Below are 20,883 nucleotides of genomic sequence, written 5' to 3' on the forward strand. Positions count from 1 at the left end.
TTCTATTAATTAATTAATATTTATTTCTGCATGACAGGCAGCTTCAAGCAAGCAATTACAAATATACTCAATTCTAGTGGCAGCAGTATACTCACAGTCTTCAAAGGAGATTTTTATTATAACACAGCTAACTATATGCATAGCTATTTACAGTTCAAGACTAATGCTATGAATTTACAGTTACACAACTCCTAGACAATCAGATAAAAATGGGAAACTATTAAAAAAGAGACAATGAAAAAGATTACTTTATGGTGAAAGAACAGAGCTTACCCATCAAGACTAAATAGAACAACTAGTCCTAATTTTAAAGTAAAATGTTAATATTCAGAAAAACTGAAATTAGATAAATAGAGAGAGATAAAGAGAGGTATCAAGCAGATTCTACAAATAAATGCCAGGAAATATACCAGAAGCATTGAGATATTTTATTAAATAAGCTATAATTTCACTGAGCATAGGAAAGTTGCATTTCTTCCAAAAACCTATTCATTTTTTTACAAATATTGTAATGTTGTCAGATAAACAAAGCAATACCAATATGGGACCTGAGGGTCCAATAACAGAACAGCTGTGATGACAAATCCACCTCTCAAATGAAAGCTGTGAAACTCAAACTCTTTACAAGCTGCAGCTGTGTCTTTCACTCCAACTGCCACAGCTCCAAGTTTTTTTGATCCTGACCCATTCCATCCAACATAAGAATCCAGAGCAGCTAACATGCCAGCTCCATAGTAAAAGGATTCCTTACAGGCCCCATGCAGTCTAGGATTATACTTGTTTCTAATGTTTGAAACATATTTGTATTGAGAAAGAAACAATCTCTTCAAGCAGTACTTTTGGGCAGAGTTTTTATTTTTTTTCCTTCAAGATAAGTTTGTTCTGAATCCCAGTACCTCTCTGTAGTAATACCATGTTTGTACAGGTTTTCCTGTGTTCCTAACAGATTCATTGTTCCTGATGTTTACCACTGACATTTGGGCACCAAGGACAAGGTGTGAGGCACATCCATGACAAACACAGTAACAATAATGTTTTGTTTCCCTACTATCCAAAAGGAAACATTTCATCATTGAATTTATCATGGGGTGTTTTATTTGCTCGCATTAATGAGATGGTAGTTTGTATTTGAAAAATTACATTATACAAATTTGTAATTTGCATTTGACTTAGACTCTTCTTCAGTGTGTTATGTATCAGACAGAAATTTACAGCTCTATAAAGCTTATAAATGGGAACATGAACACCACAAACCCTCCTCACCCAGTAAACTGAAAAACTGTTACTTTCCTACAGGGTAGGTGAAGTGTTCTTTGTAATCCATACTTCTTTCAAGCATTGTGTCACTTGGAGACAACTGTGAGACTGAAATTCCCACTGGCTTAAAGCTGCTTAGAACTGAACAGGGCACATTCAGACACAAAGAGATCACACTGACAAGGTAATGCTAAATGCATTTTTTCCCTCAAGTTATTAAATGGCATTAAAAAAAAAAAAAAAAAAAAAAAAGAAAAAAAAAGTTATAACAGCTTTCTCTCTTGTAAAGCCAAGCAAATGGATAGATTTCAATGATCTAAGAATTCGCCACAAATACCCTACAGCGAGGCCTTGCACAGCTCCTCTTTGAAGTATCAGACATTTTTCTTGTTGCTTGTAATGTCCAACCTACAATAATGAACTGCAAAGACACAAGGACAACTACCCCACTTCACTCTGCTGAACATTTACTTTCATTATTATCGCATTATTATCTATAGCCTTCTGCATTCACATACACAGAAATACATAAATAGTCTCTGCAAAGGCACCATTAGAAGTAATGCCACCTGTGAATCATCAAATGCTTCTTTGTTTCTGCAAAAATCACAAATCTGGACCAAAACAATAAAAAACTGCTGTCCTAGCTTCCAATGGAGCAGTTTTCAACACTCTGTGTCTTGCACAGGCTCGTTCCCCTCTCTCCTGCAACAGCCAACCATCAACTGATTTATGCAGCCACAAGCATTAAATTTGCTCTCTGAAGGTTTCACAGCTTGTCCTACAAAGGTCTGCAATAGAGTTTAAGGGAAGCAAAAAATGAATAAAATAAGCAGCAGGGAGCATTTGACTTGTCTAACCAGAAAACAAGATAAATTTTGAGAGAAAAATCCAACATTAGTAACATCACTGTAGCACCTAATGCCCTCCTTACAGTTCATTCACTGTCTAGACAGGGAGAGTTAACAGAGTCTGGCTGACTTTTTTGTTTGGGGAGCTTCCTCAAACCTCTTCTTCTTTCCCCTGGTTTATTATACCAAAAGACTAAGTTATTTTGTAGAATGCTTGGAAGGTTTTCACTATTCTCACTGTACCCTTCCATCTTCCTGTGTTAACAAATTATTTTGATGCTTTAACTGAGATAGTCAGGTTCTTTTGCAGCTTCACCCTGGATTGGAAACCTTCCGGCAATCAGCTCTACCACCCGCAACAGAATTTCAGAAAGTAACTCTGAACATAATGAAAGTCTTCCCTTGAACTGAGTGACTGAGTCTACTATTTCTCTTCTTAAAAACAAGTCAGAAAGCAGAAGGTCATATAGAACCTTCTCAAGAACCTGAATGATACTGGTGTTAAGTTTACTGTCAATTAATACAAGTACCGGGGGGAAAAAAAAAAAAAAAAAAAAAAAGAGAGAGATTTATTTGCATCTGGGATAAACTAGAAAGTAAGAGACCAAGAGGGTTTGTAAGTATTGCAAGAGGAAATAAGGAACTATAAAATGTATCAAGGAAAGTTACAAGTCTGCAAAGCAGAAGAGGATGGAAAAGAACTGGACTGTCTTGTAAGGGCACTGCAATAGATGTTTTTTCTTCGGAAATGTGCTTCTGTACCTTTAGCATACTGTCATCAGCATATTGCCATCAGAAATAGAAACCAGCATAAAATCTGGTGTGGATAAATATTGGTTCCTGAAACACCCAAACACAGAACATTGATGCAGTCTTTGTAGGAGAATCGTATTTTCCTGAGGAAATAGTCAAGTGCATAGTCATGTTGGGATGTATCCCCATGGCGGTTAATTCTTATTTGCCTGGAAAACATTAAATCTCAACAGACCTCTCCAAAGCTCTGCCTAAACCAGAAGCTTAGGTTTATAAAAGATACTTAGCCTGAGAGCAGCAGCAGGGCCATCCAGAAGAGTGAGGTTTGAACAGAACACAGCTTTTATTTTCATGCTAATAATAATAGTAAATTCTGAATTTAAACTGAGAAGTACTAGGTCTTCTGAAAAATTATACTAAACACACACCAAAAGCACAAGACTTTGATTTAATCTAAGGAGATTTATTTTAAGACAGAGCATGGTCAATGTAACTACATTAATAAAGATTAGTTTTCTAAAAATATTTGAAGCTCATCTGTATTCTTCCCATCTTAATTCTTCGTTAATAGAGTTGTTTGTCCATAGGCACATTTATAAGATTACAACATTCATTGTTTTCTTCGTAAAAATAAGAAAGTGATGAGTTTTACTTTTTTTTTAATAAAACCTTCCAATAATGTGTTTAAGCTTGTTATGTGTCACTTGATACATACCACAGAAATACAAAGATAATTTAGAATTTTTTAGAGGGAAAATCTGCCATGATATTCTTCAGTTACAAGACTTCATTACAATTACAGGACACTACAGCTTTAAATTTATTAACTCTTAATCTATTTTATGAGAGCAATAAGTGATTTAAAAAAAGAAAAAAGGGAAAGACATAAAAAATGTAATTATGTTAAATTTCCTCCAATTTAGGAGAGTCAAGTTTTAGCACAAAAGATATTCTGTGTCATGAATAATAAGTTGTTGCCAGGGTGTGGGGGGGTGGGAGAAATAAGGACTGATTTTGTTTTTCCTAAATGTACATAAGAAAAAAATTGTCAGATATTTTGCTTAAAAAAGTGGCCCACACAGTTGTAAGCAAGTAAATATACAGTGCAAGGAAAAAAAACCAACTTCAATAAAATTGCCTTGAGTTCATGAAGTTCAAATAGACACACAGGCCATAAAAATAAATACACGTACTTGGAATTATGTAGCACACTGTGTTCTTAGTTGTCTAGAAGGGTGTTGCTTTATTTTTAAGATCAGTCTGTTGACATTCAATAAAATATCGAGTTGGGTATTGGATGTTGCTGAACAGTGAGAAATTAGGTGACCTGGATGTACAGATGCCGTGGTTTAACACAGATGTGAGAGGTTTTTTCCTAAGGAAGTTGTAGCAGATGTTGACAGCCTGGTTGACCAATTAAAGAGTTAGATACACCTCTGGAAAATACCCATATAAATCTTAAGTGTGTCCAAACCAAGGCTCTTCCTTCCAGGCTGGCCACCAGGTAACATCGTGGGTGGCAGGGGGCCCCAGCTCAGGCCCTGCTGCCCTTAGGCGGCCAGAACAGGCCCAGCCAGGCCTCCGGGAGCCACTGCCCACACAGAGAGTGGCCCAGGCCAGCTGAGCCCCTTTTCTGCTGGCTGAGCGCCTTTCCCCCAGCTTCCGGCGGGGGAGAGGGGAGGCTGCAGCTCGGTAGCGCTGGCCATGTGCCCGGGGCCACAGTGGAGGGGGCCAAGCCATGGCCAGGCCTGGTGGCAGCTGGTAGCAGGGGAGGGGAGCCTGCAGCTTCTGATGGCAGCTCTGAGCTGAGCCACCCTAGATAAGACCGAGGGGTGGAGGAGAAGGCATCCACCAGCCTTCCCCATTAGCACGGTGTGGGAGATTAGGGACAGGCGGTCGGAAGATATCGCGCTGTACGGGCAGACAGAACCCCTCCCTCAACTCTTAGTTGGTTAGTGTTCTTGATAAGGTAAGCAATACCTAACTTGTAATGTAAGCAGACGGATGTGATGTAGCAAACAGAGGTTTTATAACTCCATGTAACCAGTTAATAAACGCCATTAGCCGTCCACCACACTGGTGTCTGTGAGCTGATGGACCGAGCAGCCTGGGTGTGGCTGCCGTGTGGTTCCTGAACCAGGTCGCTACACCTCAGCGGAGGTAGCAGCACGGCTCTGAATTTCTACAGCCATGCAGTCAGAGCTGCAGCCCAGCAGAGATGTGGCACGACCACTACAGGCCTGAGCGGATTTAACCCTTTTCTGGCGAAATGAGGCTTCCAAGGCCTAACCCTTCCCTGAGAGAGAGAAGAGACAGAGTGGACATAGAAAAGACACAGCATGAAGTCAGTGGAGCAAGAGTGAAAGAACTGATAATGATTATTGGAAGAAGGGATTGAGGAAGTGGACATTTTTAGCTGGACTTCTCTAGGGTAAACTATGGAGAAATGGACTATGTCTTGTAATATCATAATGCTGTTTGGGGGAATGCTGGTTCTAGTCAAAGGTTGCAGGCTGATATAATTGAAATTTAATCAAGAATTTTGAACAGAGAAAGCCCCCTGCTCCTGGGATAAAAGGAGGTCTCTATTTCTTTTGAGATAGAGACAATTTTAGAGATAGAAGAAGAGAATCCTTGTTTTATACTAGAAAAAGCATTCTTAAATGGTACCCCAAATATGCTGAGAGGACCATGAGTAGCCAGAGGAAAGGCTGATAATGGGTGGAAGAGCACAATCTGCAAAAATTCTGGGTCGTTGCAGATTTGTCACACTGGGAACCACCAGACTGTTTTTGTCTTTTGGCAAATGTCTCCATGGGACTCTAGAGAGACTCCTCTCCCAAAGTCATGAAAAATTATGTTTGAATGGTGAAACTGACAGAAAATCATGGGTTATGTCTCTATATTGTTTTGTAACAAAGTGAACAGTTTATGGGGGGAGGAGAAGCATCTTAAAACTTTAATTTGATTCTTATTTTATCTTTTTCTGGGGCGGGGGGGGGTTAATAAAACTGTTTATCTTTAAGCTTGAGCCTGCTTTGTTTCTCCTGATTCTGTTTCACAGGGAAAAAAGAGTAAACACTAAGACCACTACACTAAATTTGGCAAACAGAATTCAACAAACGTAAAAACACTACAACAGATAACCGCGGCTAGCCACCAGCTGAGAATTAATTTTTTATTCCCTTGCAGTACTAACATTGAGAGTGAAATTAAAAAAAAAAAAAAAAAGTCACTGAAACAAAGGAGAAAACTACAGCTGGTTTTACAAGCATGATTAGGAAGAGAATTTCGGCTGTGATTTGAAGTGCCAAGAAAGTTAAACATGGCAATTTTGAAACTAAAGTTTCAAAATATTGCAAAGTTAGCAGAGACTGCTTGATCTAGGTTAATTGTATAGCGGTTGGTTTAACATAGCTTTATAGAGGGAACAAAAACATAAAAGGGAGAGAATTATGACGATCTAATAAGCAGATGTAACAAGCAATAAAAAGCAGTATTATTTGCATTTGAGACAGTATGTATTTCAAGCTATTGACATAACTCTCAGAATTTGTATTTATTATTCATGTTTAGAGGCTGGTGGGCCTTGATTTTTCCTGCAAGATGGAATTATTATGAAATAGATATGGAAATTGCTAAATATTTCAGCTAATGGAAATATGAATGGATAACATGATCTGAAATAAATACTGATGCATGTTATCAAACAATCTGAATCAGTCCAAATTAAATCACCTCTCTTCAAAAATATGACAGGCTCTTGTTGGACTCACAGAACCATCTAGGCTGGAAAATATCTCTAACCTAATTAACTCCAACCATCATAATACCCCTACAAAACTATATATATTGCAAATACACCACATTTTTTTTTCTGTACACTCTATAAAGTATAGGTCAGTTAAATCCAACTCAAGCTGCAGTCAAAGGGTAAATTACTTCAGGAATGTGACTGCATTTCTTGATAGCTACACTAAGAAGAGGCTGTAAGCAACAATCAACAGAAGCTGTTTTGGAGATCATTACTAGTCTGACTGGAGACCGTCGAAAACCAATGGAATAGGGCAGGCACAAACCAGCATATGTCTATTTGGAGCAAACATGTCACAGGTCATCCAGAAATGTAGGAAAACACTACTGTTTATCCCCTTCCTTTTCTTTACTCCTTGTTTGTCTTTTCTCCTTGTTTCTTCTGCAGTCTGATTAAGGATTCTGTCTCCATGTCAAATCATGCACATTTGGTATAGTTAAGGAGGAACAATAATTTGATTTGTAGAAACCCAGAAGCAGAAAATATAATTCAAATATTGTACTTGAAAAAATACGCACTGAGTATTACTTTTTTTGAAATACCACATAGAAATAAAGAATATTTCCCTTTAAATAGTGACAGATGAAAACCAGTAAGAAAAAATATAAATAAAGTCTTAAAAATTAATTAATATGTCAGGCAAAGTACGGTGAATCAACATTAGAAAGTGAGTTCCAAGAGAACTAATGTTTGATTTCAACAGCTTCTAAAATAGATGGAAAGTAGATCAATTTTTTTACCTTAAAAACTGTAACCCATAGAATGCTCTCCTGTAATTTTAGATATTTACTTGAGCATGGTTACTTGCATCTGATTTATTTACTTCAGCTTACAGCTGCACTGTAAGCACAAAAAAAGTAGTGAAGTATTTGAAAGAATATTTCAGACTCCAGACACCAGAAAAACAAACTGCAAAACAAAAATATTACCCCCTTGAAATCTTAACACCACTTCTGTGAAAAGAGGTTCTTTCTGTTAAGTAACCTTCAGGGTATCACTGAGGAATAATCACCTCACTAAACAGATCAGAAAGGTACTTCCTCCTGAAAAAAAATGTAGCTTCCTAAACAGGTTTCTTAGTTGTCACATATTCACTCACTTTTTAGATTGTTTTATCTAAATCAACTAATCAAACACATTAAAACTGATTTCATTACTACTTAAATAAACTTAGCTTGCATGCAATGAATCAAGATAAACTGATGCAAGATCTCAAACAAGAACAAAAACATGAATAAAGGAAAGAAACTTATTATTTCAGATAAAGGACTAGTGTTCAGATCAAAGAAATTCTATGGCTGTTTTACCCTTTTAATGTGGAAAATGTCACCTCAGTTTTCTACTTCACCAGTAAGAACTGATAGCCTAGAAAAGGGATTTCGAGGTTGCATAAATTCACAGTACACTGAATCCTGCACTGCTTGAAATGTTGTGAACACAGGATGAGGTACTGTACAAAGGTGATGTTATTTTATCCATTTTTCTCTTCCAAAAATTTAATTAAAAATTTTTCATTACTGTGCTGTACTGGCTCTAAGTTGTTGAATCTGCAGCATGAATCACTGTAGTGTGAATTCAGTGACTTACTTAAAACACTAAGGCTATTCACATCCAACTTCTGTCCAGGTTCTATCAAAAGCATCTCTTAGGAAAACTCCTAGACAATTAAGATTCATAATCTAAATAAAAAACCGGCACAGTTAATCCATAGCATAAGTCTCTTGCTTTTCCAAAAGCCCACCAAAAACCACACAACTTTAGGATCATCTTAATTTTTCCTGAAGCAACCTCAAATAAAAACAAATATATAAGCAATATAGGACCACTAGAGATGAATATTTAAAAGGTATCAGTTTTGACAAGTTTGTAAGTGAATTTAATTTCTGGTTCATCAGTACAGACTGAAATTCCTAACTCAAACCCTAAGCTTGTAACACTGTTTCCCAGTTCTGCCTTAAGCAGCACTGAGGGTAAAACCCTGAAACACAAAAAAACCTCTCCCTTTCCAAGTCCTCAAAAAACAAACAAACAAACAAACCCTAGACAAACAAACAACCCCCAAACAAACAAAAAAACCAAAACTAAATAATTTTGTGCTAGTATTTCTACAGGCAATATACTGCAGAAAATAATTCAGTTTGCCAAAGTTACAATAAAGAAAAATGTTCTTAATTTTGTATTTTTGTGCCTAGGAAATCGAAACATTTTGCTTCCTGCAACCATAAAACCATATTATCAGAACTTTGGGAATACCAGCACTTCACTCTGAGTCTTCCAATGCTAAAAAAACAAATGTAATTGCATACATTCTAGACCTAAATTACATCAGAAAGCAGTAGAGATCACAAGCTCAGCAAAATAGCAGAGAATAAAGAGTTTATATGAGTGGAGTTGCCAGCCATATAGTGCTGCTGAAGGCAGCTTTGAAGTATATCAGATGGTCCAAGAGGGTGAATATTTGCTTTTCTGAAAATATCTGCCTCCATTTAATTTCAATGCCTGCCTTAGCACTGCACTTTTTCAACATGGTACCATACTGTGAGTTCCACTAAATACAGAATCCATTTCATATGAACTATTTCACATTTCATGTTAAAGTAAAATCCCCAAATCCTGAGTAGCAATATTTTATCATGAGATAGAAATATCTACACTTCACTCAGTAGGGGTACACAGACTTCAACTGAGCTATTTCAACAGTTCAAATTATTTCAGAATTATAACACTAAAAAACTTCAGGCTCTGTGCTTAAGAAATTAAATTTCATCAAGAATAGGTTAACTTAAACACATTATTGTTATTTTTACGATAACAATTCTTTCAATAAGAGTGCTTGCTTCCACGACAGCTCATCTGTACATTATCAGCATAAATCCCTAAGACTTAAGAGATCCTTTTGAGGGAAAAAAATACTGAAAATTATGCCAATGAATAAATAAACTTGTCTCCCTCAGCCAAATATTGAAACAAGAGGTTAGATATCTGAAAAAAAAAAATCTAGACAAACACAACTCTGCTGTAACACACAGATTGAATAAAATTATTTCAATGCCATCTCTATATTCTTGGGGTTTTGATCACATTATTATGAAGTATTTAACTCCACCTGTCTCTTGGTTTAGCATTTATTATGATTTTAACAGCTGGTATTGTTGGGTAAGCCTTCACAAGTATGATGCTCAGCCTTTGATGTCTCAAATTGTCCAAGTAGAATTAATTACTCAATCATGTTTGTGCACCAAAGGATGCAAATCTGTCTGTACTCACCCTGGTGGGCAGACACAGCCTGACACACAAGGAAGGTGTGCAGAGAAAGTGAGGTTTAGCAGCTGGTTCTCACAAGTCTTCTCTCTGCTGAGCTCAGGATCCACTTGTGGATTACTGCAGTTTATATAAATCTGTCCAACTGGGCAGCTGTGTGCTGGGGGGGGAATTGATAAATGCTTTAGTCTTCATACCTGAAATTTTGTATTCTGCAAATAAGGATTTGTAACAGAAATTACAACATCCAGCAACACTAGTAACATTCAGTTGCCTCTCCTCATTATTCGGGGCAAAGCTAACCTTTGTTTGCCTTGCTGAAGGTCTACTGTTTATCATGCAGCTAAGCTTATCTGCATTAGCAATCAAAAAAAAAAAAAAATAGTATTTTAAAGTACCAGGGGAAAAAAGTTAAGATTTAACAGTATTTTGAACAGCTATGCTGGTACAAAGCAGGAGCGTTACATTAAAACACACAAATGTATAGTTATGAATCCCCTCCCAGAAGTTAATCTGTACACATTGTATTGCCTTCTAGTTCAGAGAAGGAGTTCCACAGAGACTGGAGGAAATGTATTCACTGAACCTGAAGTATCTTTTCCCTCTCTCTTCACTCACCTCTTATATTGTTATCACAGTTCATTACGCCATCCCTGCAATGGCTGCAATAGAAATACACAAAGATGTACTGAGTGCCATGAAAGCGCTAAAATATTAATATATTCTATTTAGTAATGCAGAATAAGTCAATAGAAAATAATTTTATAAATGTTTGCACTGAACATTATAGCTGCAGATAAAGTGTGCATCGCCTTAACACATGAAGAACATTAGTTAAACTTCAAACTTTTGCTTTATGCAAAATGTTATTATAAGTTAAGATGCATAGGCTGTCAAAAAAATACGTCCAGGAATATGCCCCCATGCTGCTCCCCAAAATACACTTCCCCTGCATGAAACAGTTCAAAACTGCATAAAACTCAACCTAGCAGATATGTATGCAGGGAAGCACTGAGAAACCTAACACTGTCTGCTCCTTTCCAATTTGGGCCAAAATAGTCCAGTATTTTTCTAAAATGGAAGCAGCTCCTATTGCAACTCATTGTCAGGGAAAACTGTAGCAGTGCTGGCTGTGTTTCAGGTCCTGGTCTTCAGTAGAGAACCTGAGGCCATGAAATCCAACACCATTTTCCCATTATTTTGCAATAGCTAAAGCATCCCCCTGGACTCCTACAGCTGGTCAACAGATTTAAAATCAAATTCTGTATGTGTTACAGCCTCCCTGAACACATTTGGAGTTGTGTATGGACCCCAAAGCAGGAAAAGTGCTCAAGGGCTACACAGCATCACTCAGGCAAGAGGAAAATGAGTGCCAAAGGGAACTGAGAGAGAGGCAACTCAAAGGCCGATATAATATCAATAAAATATTTTAAATAACGTGTTGAAAGCAACAGAGCAGAAAAGCTATTCCATAGAGAAGAAAATCCAGTTTGAGTGGGACGTTCCAAAGATGAAGCAATTCCAAAGAGAAGAATAAAGGATGGGAAGTAAATAATAAAGATCATAATTTTTTTGTAATAGAAAGTGACAGATAAAAAAGACTTCATCACACAGAATTTTTTTCCAGCTCATCCACATGTGTATTCCTATATGAATCCTAATGTATTACTTAGCACAAGGCAATTCACAGGAGCGGACAGTCTGTACCTCTACATTTGAAAGCCTTTCCACAGATCTGTATATAGCCATATTAGAAAAACACCTCAAGTAAAAATCATGTCTAAATGGGAGACACATCTCTAATTCTAGCTAAAATTCTAGTACTTATAAACCAGTAGATTTTAATTTTATTAACAAACGTAAGCTGCCAGATCCCAAACAATTCCACTGAATTAAAAAATTCAGTAGAATTAACAAAGAGCTAGATTTGTGGACCATCACATGATACACATCCTTACAGGTATCCATCCATACATGATACATAACCATCACATGGGTCAGCAAAATTAGCTAAACTAGACCTTTGAGGAGGAGGATGAAAGATTTACCAGGAGAAGCCCCTTCTCTTGACTGCCAGGGCTGTTTGGCATGTTTTGTAAAGAAAAACACCTTGGGAAGGCAGGCAACAGTGCACCCAGCCTTTGCAGGGCCCAACATGCAAAACGGAATGCCTGGCACACTCCAGGAAATCTGCCCTAAGGTAAAAAAATAAGCTAATTTGATGAGTAAGATATCAATTTATATTAATCAGTATTTATGGACTGCTGAAAAGAGTGAGAAAAAGTTTGTGTGTGCTTACTAAGTGTCCCCACTGCAACAGGAGTCTGACAACACCAATCTCTAATGTGGCCTTTGTCAACAAACTGAAGTACTACACTGATCTATCACAGACTTGATTTGGTCTGCTCTGCTTTTAATTAAGTGCTGTAACAAGTGATACAGGCAGTGAGAGCTCAGATATTATTTCCGAAAGCTTGTTATTTACAGAACTTGACATCCACATTACTTAACTTTCTCCAGACAGAAGTAACCACTGAAAAGGATGCATCTGGCAGGAGCCAGGATCATCTAACAAGCTTTCTTCTTTAATGTCATGATTGTGATGATGCAAATGGAAGAGCAAGAGGACAAGAACAAGTGCTGAATGTAAGGAACAATAACAGAAATGCTTATTTACCATTGGCTGCAGCTGAGAGTTTTTTATGTTATTTCTTAGTTGATAAAAGCCACAATGTTCTTTTACAATGATTCTATACTAGTGGAAGAGAGTCTTAATAATTCTTCATAAATGGATTAGAATCTGGTAAAGGAAAGGAGAATAGCAGTGAAGATCTATGGACAGTGAAGAAATGTCTGCGCTTTTCTGGAGGTCTCCACATTAGCATGGATGTAAGAAATTATTGTGGCTTTTCCTTCTGTTTTGCACTTCAACATATTGCATTATGCTGCATTCAGCAGCCTGAAGAGCTTAAGTTCTGAAGGACCTTTGTCAAACACAGAGAAAACGGATGAAGGTCTATTCTGTAGGTTTCATAAAAAAAAAAAAAAAAAAAAAAAAAAAAAAAAAAACCAGCAAAAAGAAAACCCAACAAACTAACCAAAATTATTGAATAGAGCTCTTAAACTGACACAATTTAGTTATGTGAAAACACAATTTTGTATCTTACCATTTGCCTAAAGATGTCATGACATTTTCTCCAGCAGGATAGTCAATTCCTTGAAAATAACATGGGCATTCATTTCTGCAATAGAGGAAAAACAGGTAACCGATTAACCCAAACTGAAAAAAAAGGACAGAATTCCCATTGACTTAATTGCTGTTCAAATTTCAGTTGCTTTGTTGGTTTTGGTGAGGATTTTTTCTTAGCTGGTGGTTTTGTGGTTGTTCAGAGTTTTGGGGGTTTTTTTTTAAATGCAAGAAATTGATCTCAACACTGCCGTATAACACAAGCACATTTCCAACCAAATCAGGCAGGAAAATAGAAGCTTATGTTTTGTATCTTACATGCCAAAAACCAGAGAGAATGTAACAACTAGCACTGATGACGTTGGATGAGTGCCCATGTTATAGAAAAGCTATTTTTGATCAACACAGACATCAGTTCTGTGTAATTCCAAGAGACCCTGTCAAGTTTACAGATGCGTGTCATCTACAAGAGTACAAGTTAATTAGCTTTCCACTGTGACTTGCAAATGTGGTGGTCTGAAACAGTGAGTGCGACTATCAGAACTACAACTTTACCCACCTCTGCAGGCATCGCTCAGTCTTGGTATCCAAATACATTCCAGAGGGACAAGCACAACCTTCAACACAATCACTGCTGCATGTCTCTGGCAAAGACAGGGCTTGGCAGGTTCTGCCACAGGTAGATACACAAGTACTGTACTCTTTTGTGTCTTCACATGAGAGAGCTGTCCAAACGAAATGAATCTCTCAAATTATGATGCAAGAGACTCAAGTACCTCCCAACAGTTTTCTGATAAACATCTCCATTCTTTCGTTCCCAATCACATTAAATTCCACTAAAATTGCTATCTTGGCACTATGCTGTGCAAACTACACAGATGTAAATCCACAGTAATAACAAGTGCAATGAGTCTGGGCAGTTTTACACTGTGGAAACCAAACAGCTGAAGCCTTTTTGGCTCAACTCTGAAAATACTTGGCATTCGTGCATGACCTTTTGGAAATGCACAGCACCAACAGTTTTTAAAAAAAAAACACCATAAAAGCTTTAAATAAATCATGTGTACTTCGTAGATGTACAATACCATATTAAATTTTCTTTTACATATATATATCTAACTATATATATATCTGTCTCTTATAAAGCTCTACTAAAAAAAGACTGAAGCTTTTGAAATAGTAACAGAGTCACATAATTTAAATGCTACAAGCATGACTTCTTAAACATACTGTAATAAAGCTATACTTGTTTCCAGAAAAGTAAAATAAAATCAAATGGCAAAAAAAATCAAAATCATAAGTGGACACAGCCATTCATGCCATAATAAATGCAAACAAGGCAGTTTTGTCAGGTATACATAGAGATACTCCAGCTTGAGCATCTGTATGTATATCTGAGCTTACACCAGACCAACTTAATCCTCTTTATCATGCATTACAACATGGATAATTACATGATGTGATGACAACTGCTAAATGTTAAGTTCTTGAATACTTCTTAGAAAAGATTCTCAGACTCATTAATAGAGCAGACTTACGTTAGGGATGTCAGTTTCAGGTTGTTTGACAGGGTTTCCAATTCTATACGTTTTAAAAAATGTATGTGAGGGCCCAACATGTCCTATCAATATCTTTTGCATCACTAAAACTTCCCATAAACTAAAGAATTCAATATTATCCTTTGCTTTTGAGGCTTTATGGAGTAGATAACAGATGTCACCTTTATCTATAAAGATACATATATTCTATATTCTTCTATTCATTTAAACTAAATAACAACAATGCCAAATTTCAACACTGGCTTCAGCACTTTGTGTATTTCAGTGTCACTGAAAATAAGAATAAGCCAAGAGATTGTCAGACGGCAGAAGTCAAAGGTAATCCAACTAAAACTGCTAAATACCATCACTCTTCATCTTGTTCATTTAAAGAATCTGATAAACCTAATATCCAGAAGGAAATCTACTTATGCTTTTCATGGATAATACCTATATGGTATGAGGTATGAAATGCCATATAATAAGGACAGATATATTTTGAATTCTGTATACATTTGAAACCCTCCAACTACTTACAAAAGATTTGTAATGTTCCATAAGTCAGAGAACTACTGAAAGTAAACTATAAAGGAAAAAATCCTCTTAAAACACTGGCACAACTTCTGTCTTGACAGAAAATTCTTTAAAAATTAACTTTGTCCTGTGCACAAAAGGTCACTAGAATTAATCTTTTTCTCACTTAAAAGATTGTATTGATTTAGTTTTCTGATTGTCTCTAAAGTCCTCAGGCAGTAATTATTTAATTCTAGAAGTGAAAGGAAACTCACCACAATCTGGGACAGCTCTTCTGAAATCTATTACAATTCCAAACCTTCGGCAATGATGGGCGTAATGGGCCAGAGCAGAGCAAAAACAAGTCTGTCCACATTTGCAAGTGTCTCTTCTGCACTGCTCAAAATAGGGAACAGGACTCAAATAGGGGTAGCATGGAGCAAAAAGATCTTCCGTAAGGATGCTACAAGCTTCTGCTGCATAAGAGGCTACACAAATAAGATTAAAAACTGTTTCAGTGAGAGAGTTCAAAAATACTTGGAACAAAAAGTGTCTTCCATACAATGCAACCAACCATGGTTATATACTATTGCCACATAAATATTTTTATCTTTGATATCTAAACAGTTGTACTAACATTCATATCCCAATCTGTTACCAAGAATCCAATTTTTTAGCATTGCATATTGTGTAAATACACAAAAGACAGGGGATGTTGCAGCAGGAGACATGATGATTCCCTAGCATTGCTGAAATTACAGGGAAAACCTTTATATTCTACCTCTATGTCTCTACAAGTGTTTAGTGTCCAATACAAGAAGTGGTAGGAATTGTGAAATAGATATAACTGATGATCTACAAAGTTCATCATTATTAAAGGATGACTTAGTGACCATCTGTGATCTTCATAGCATCAACCATCTGCAAATTATCCCAACTGGACCCTTTCAGATAAATCTATAGTCTGGCAGTGCATAAGCATCTTTCTCCTACTCATTCTCTTCCATAGTAGACAACTAAATCAAGTATTTTGGGTTTTTTCAGCATTCTAAAAAATGAATACTGCAATAGTTTTGAGTGTCCATCTTAAGTAGCAGCACCACCAATACAAGACAGTCTACCAAACTTTAATGCACGTCTAACTTAACACAGTGTAACTTCAATAAATAAAAATGACGTATTTCAAATGCCTCTGCAAGTATTACAAAATCCTCAAACAATCCACATTGTGATTTTTTAAGGGATTGAACTCAGCTGCCTCTGTACTACCCCTAGGTACTAATTTCTTTAATGCGCAGGACTGGTTGTTACTGTACCTGATCCAACTAGGAAAATGGGCACAGATGTACTAAGTAGAAATGCATTTGTCAATAAGAATTGGCCCTCACTGCCCACCTGCCTGCAGATGAACATCACATGGATCCACCTGTGAACTATCATGCACAAAAACACACGCCGATGAAGTTTTCCATGTGTTTCCAAACAGCTCTGGAGTGCTTTCTGTTACTCCAACTGGAGATCTTTTACAAAACAGAAGTCAGTGAGAAAAGATATAGTGAATGTGCAGAATGGTCTCAGTTCTTACACCCTCTGATTCAAGGTCCTCTTTCACTATTCCATATTCTCATTTACTCACCCATAAAACTGTAATGATAATTTTCAGAATTCCTTTTTTTTTTTTTTTTTCAGGTAGAGACCCAGAAACAAAAGAGAAGATGTCCTCTAGAGACTTTTTAAGGAAAAAAAGAAAGATCAAAATTGACCAAATTCCATCTTTATAAGAGAGCAGGGAGCATCACTGTCCTGATAGTTCGATTTCCCTTATTTGTCCTCTTGGTTCCTTAGTGATATCCCATCCATTTATAATCTCTCCTGTACCTATACTTTCCTATCTGTTGCTGACTTCCCAGACTCTTTATCCCTTGCAGGAAAGAGAAAAGAAAATAAACCCAAGCCTCCAGAAATATAACTGCAAAAGCAATTGAACAGATACCTATGAGGCTTAAGTAATAGAAGGTGAACAATAAAGACTTTGATCAAAATACTTTGATCAAGGCACAATAATGTTGAACAGAGAAAATGATCAAAACTGTGCATTTAAATATGGAATGTTATACTTGAGGGAAAAGATTGCATTAGGCACGCAATCACTGGTAAAGCAGCTGAGAATGAAGGTGTTGCAAAAGACACCACTGCCTCTGGCAGGTCCCCCAAATTTGCTGTGGATCAGGTTGTTTGTGTACATATCAAGATGCCTTGATACCATAGTCTGTGTCATGTTTCACCACAATTTGTAAGACCCCAGGTTTAAGGGCTTTCTTTACAAATATAAACTATTGTACAGCTTCTCATTTGCATGAGAGCAATCCAAAGACTCTTGTCTACAATACACTACAAAACTATCTGTCAAACAGAGAACTATTTTAAGTAGTTTTACATAAATAATATCTCTTCACTGAGGTGCTGTTTATATATTTCCTAGTCTCATTATAAATAATCTGATAATACTTTTTAATCTGTAACATAGAAACTGCTCAAAATTCCACTGGTATATTTGTGTATCCATCTTTTTAAATGGGATCTATAATGGAAAGCCTTTCCATTTTTCAATTAGTTTTGAGTTAGAAAAATCTCAGCTGTTCTGAGAGCAGAAAGTTCTTCTATTATTTCCTTTTTTTTTTTATCCTGTTGTGTCCTAAATTTGTGTTCTTCTCCCAGCTCCATTATGCTTCTTTAATCCACTGGAAACCAATTTGTTCATCAGTGTCTGTGAGAAATATGTTGCAAGGAAACCAGGCAAACAGCAGCTTTGACTATGGGTGCTTGGGCAGCCCTGGCTACCGTTCCCTGCATCACAATGAAAGGAAGCTCAGGCAGCAGCCAGTTGCCTCTTGCTGGTCTGCAGGCACTGAACAATGGAGGCTCTGTCAGAGACAGCAGATTAGGGCCCACAGGAGAAAATAGGAGCTGGAAAGAGAGAGAGTCTTGCAGAGAGGCAGAAAGTTCCTTATATAGGCCACTCTGTATCCTGGACAACATTCTTCTAGTAAAATAGCCCTTGTGCATAATATATATTCCACCAGAATTTTAAAATAAAATATTTTGAGCAAAATCTAGCTTAATATCCTGTACTTGAAGCTACAGATTTTCTGTTAGCAAACTGAACCCTATTATCTATCTCACTAATAAAAAACTTCAAAATAAATTATTCTTGGTATCTATCCTTTCAGCTTCAGTACACACTTGATCTACTACTCTAGCTACAAATATTCATATACTGGCAGACAGAAATCTTGCAGCTTTGCATACAAAAAATCATCCTCTGTGTTTCCATTGAAGGTTCCACAAAGGCCCACAGTGTCATCCCTCCACCGTTCATCCACTTGGAGGTAAAGCCTCAGTCCTTCTCTGTCGTAGAGGATCTGTAATCCAATCTGTGTCTCTACTTGCAGAAATACAGAGGAGAGTTTCCGTATTTCAAATAACTCTGGGAAGTAAAAACAGAGATTGTTGAAAAGCAAAGGAAAGCACTTGAAATTTACATTTTATTTCGTGTCATTACACTGGTGTTGGTTTATATCACTTTTACTTAAGTTTTTTTCCTATTAAGGCCCTATTTTCCTCTAAACATTTCTTATGAAGTGTTATACTGATTCAAACTTTAAGAACAAAACAAGAAACTTATGAGACTCACCAGACTTTTTTAAAAGGCATTGAGAGTTGACTGAAATATCCACAAAGGTAAACTAAATGAAACCAATGTAAAGATATAAACATTGCAGACCATTTTTTGTCAACAAACTAATCCTAAAACCAGGAACATGATTCCTACGTTAAAACTTTTTTTTATGAAATTCCCAAAGAGCTAAGGCCTTGCAGACATCACATGTATTCATGATTTGCACATAAAGCTCTCATTAAAGATAACATTAAATCTCCGAGTCATATATTCCTATGCAGGCTACCAGACACCTTCAGGCAGATTGATTTAAAAACTCAAAGCAAAAAGAAAGAGAATAATTTTTTTTTTGTCTGAAAATCTGTAGCTCATCTCTAAGGGGCAGTAGGGTTATTTCTGCTTAAATTTACATGAGTTATTTACAAAAATGGGAGAACAAATGATTCAGTTCAAGAATCAGAGGAAAGAATTTCCCTTCAGGGAAGAACTAAAAAACCTTGCAAATATGAGGGATGGCATTTGGACTTGTTAAAAGAAACAAAACCTGAACGTAATAGACAACTAGCCTAATGCAGCTACTGCACAACTCCTATCATTAGTGTAAAAAGTACATTAAAAATAATTTGTAAAGCATTTAATAAGAAATAAGATTAACACTAAAATACGCCTTTTAACTTGAGTATGTTAGCAATATTGACAGTAGCACAACAGGCACAAATATCATTGAAATATCACCCTGGTGTTTGGTAAGAGTTATATGCTTATGTATTACTCCTTACCATCTGCATAAGGCAGGTTAATTTTGTACTGGTCATAGATCAAAACATCTCCTGAATGAGTCAGAGTCACTTGCCTCTTGGGGTCCTGCTTAAGAATAAGGCTGACAGATTGGATACATGATCCATCCTGGTTCTGCAAGTGAGAGCAAAGCAAACAAGAAAAGTTATACTTAGTGCGGATTGAAAATTTTAAGATATACCCTGCTTCTTAGCAGGGTGTACTAATGAAACATGCAGCTTTACAGCTAAGTAAGCAAAACAGAGTATTTTGAATGACTTCCCATGTGTGTTTAATAATAACACTAACTTGCTATGCAAACAGCACAGAAGTGGGATTTGGAAAGAGAAATTTAAACAACTCTCACACAGCTTAGTGTACCAAGACACACACAATCCATGAGACATACTGATTAGAGACCCACTGAGGCTGAGTTGATGCTCACTAACAATGCTGCATTACCTACAGAGCAGTGCACCAAAATCCAGAATTGTACTTTAATGTGTTCTGATATGCCCAGATTTTTCTAAAGCATATTTTAAGATATAAAGTTCTTTTATAAAGGCAAACACTGATGAAAGACACAAACATCTTGTAAATCATTATTTAAAACAGCACTTAAGTACATTTTTTCTGAGGGAAGTTGTAGAGTACAGCATGTTCATAAGCTCTGTGCATGAATATTTATATAAGAAAGGCAGCATCATGCCACCATATAATATCGTGACATACAACTGACCTACACTGCTTATTGCTGCTACCATTGCTTATTTTTATTTGCATTTCACTTGTCCAAGTCAAAATGTCACATAGAAAAACACATTACTGGATTGCAGTCTGGATGAAACATGCTTTGGAAAAAAAAAAAAAAAAATCCTAGACCAATCCTATTTACTTGTTTTACACCCACACTCTTCAGTGAAACTTAACTGTCAACAGTATCAAAAGCAGCTAATAAGTGAAATTCTACAACAAATGCACCTCTATTAAGTAACATGGAAACAGTCAGGATGGTGATTAACAGAAGTCAGTAACAATCAAAATGTTCAGGACAGGACTTCCACTTTCCAGAGTAACTACAGGTACTTTGAATTCCAATGTCAATGTGGAAAAAATGCCTATTAAAGTATGTATATTAATTGCAGCAAATTAACAGATTTTTCTTAAGAGGATGAATTTGATCATATTTAATTTTTTTAAAAGAGAAATTCTCTATCAAAGAGAATCAGGCAGAGGTGGATCAAGAGATGACT

General features: G+C 36.6%; 1 protein-coding gene across 1 annotated transcript in view; it reads right to left on the reverse strand.

Moving 5' to 3' along the window:
• OTOG (otogelin) overlaps positions 1 to 20,883 on the reverse strand; it is a 110,267-nt gene that overhangs the window by 65,751 nt on the left and 23,633 nt on the right. Inside the window, 8 exon segments of the mRNA XM_040066164.2 lie at positions 9,943 to 10,096; positions 10,555 to 10,598; positions 13,104 to 13,178; positions 13,683 to 13,848; positions 15,450 to 15,662; positions 16,570 to 16,694; positions 18,484 to 18,661; positions 19,633 to 19,765. Coding sequence (XP_039922098.1) covers positions 9,943 to 10,096; positions 10,555 to 10,598; positions 13,104 to 13,178; positions 13,683 to 13,848; positions 15,450 to 15,662; positions 16,570 to 16,694; positions 18,484 to 18,661; positions 19,633 to 19,765 — 1,088 coding nt within the window.

The sequence above is a fragment of the Hirundo rustica genome, chromosome 6 (genome assembly GCF_015227805.2).
Source record: "Hirundo rustica isolate bHirRus1 chromosome 6, bHirRus1.pri.v3, whole genome shotgun sequence".
Classification (NCBI taxonomy): Eukaryota; Metazoa; Chordata; class Aves; order Passeriformes; family Hirundinidae; genus Hirundo; species Hirundo rustica.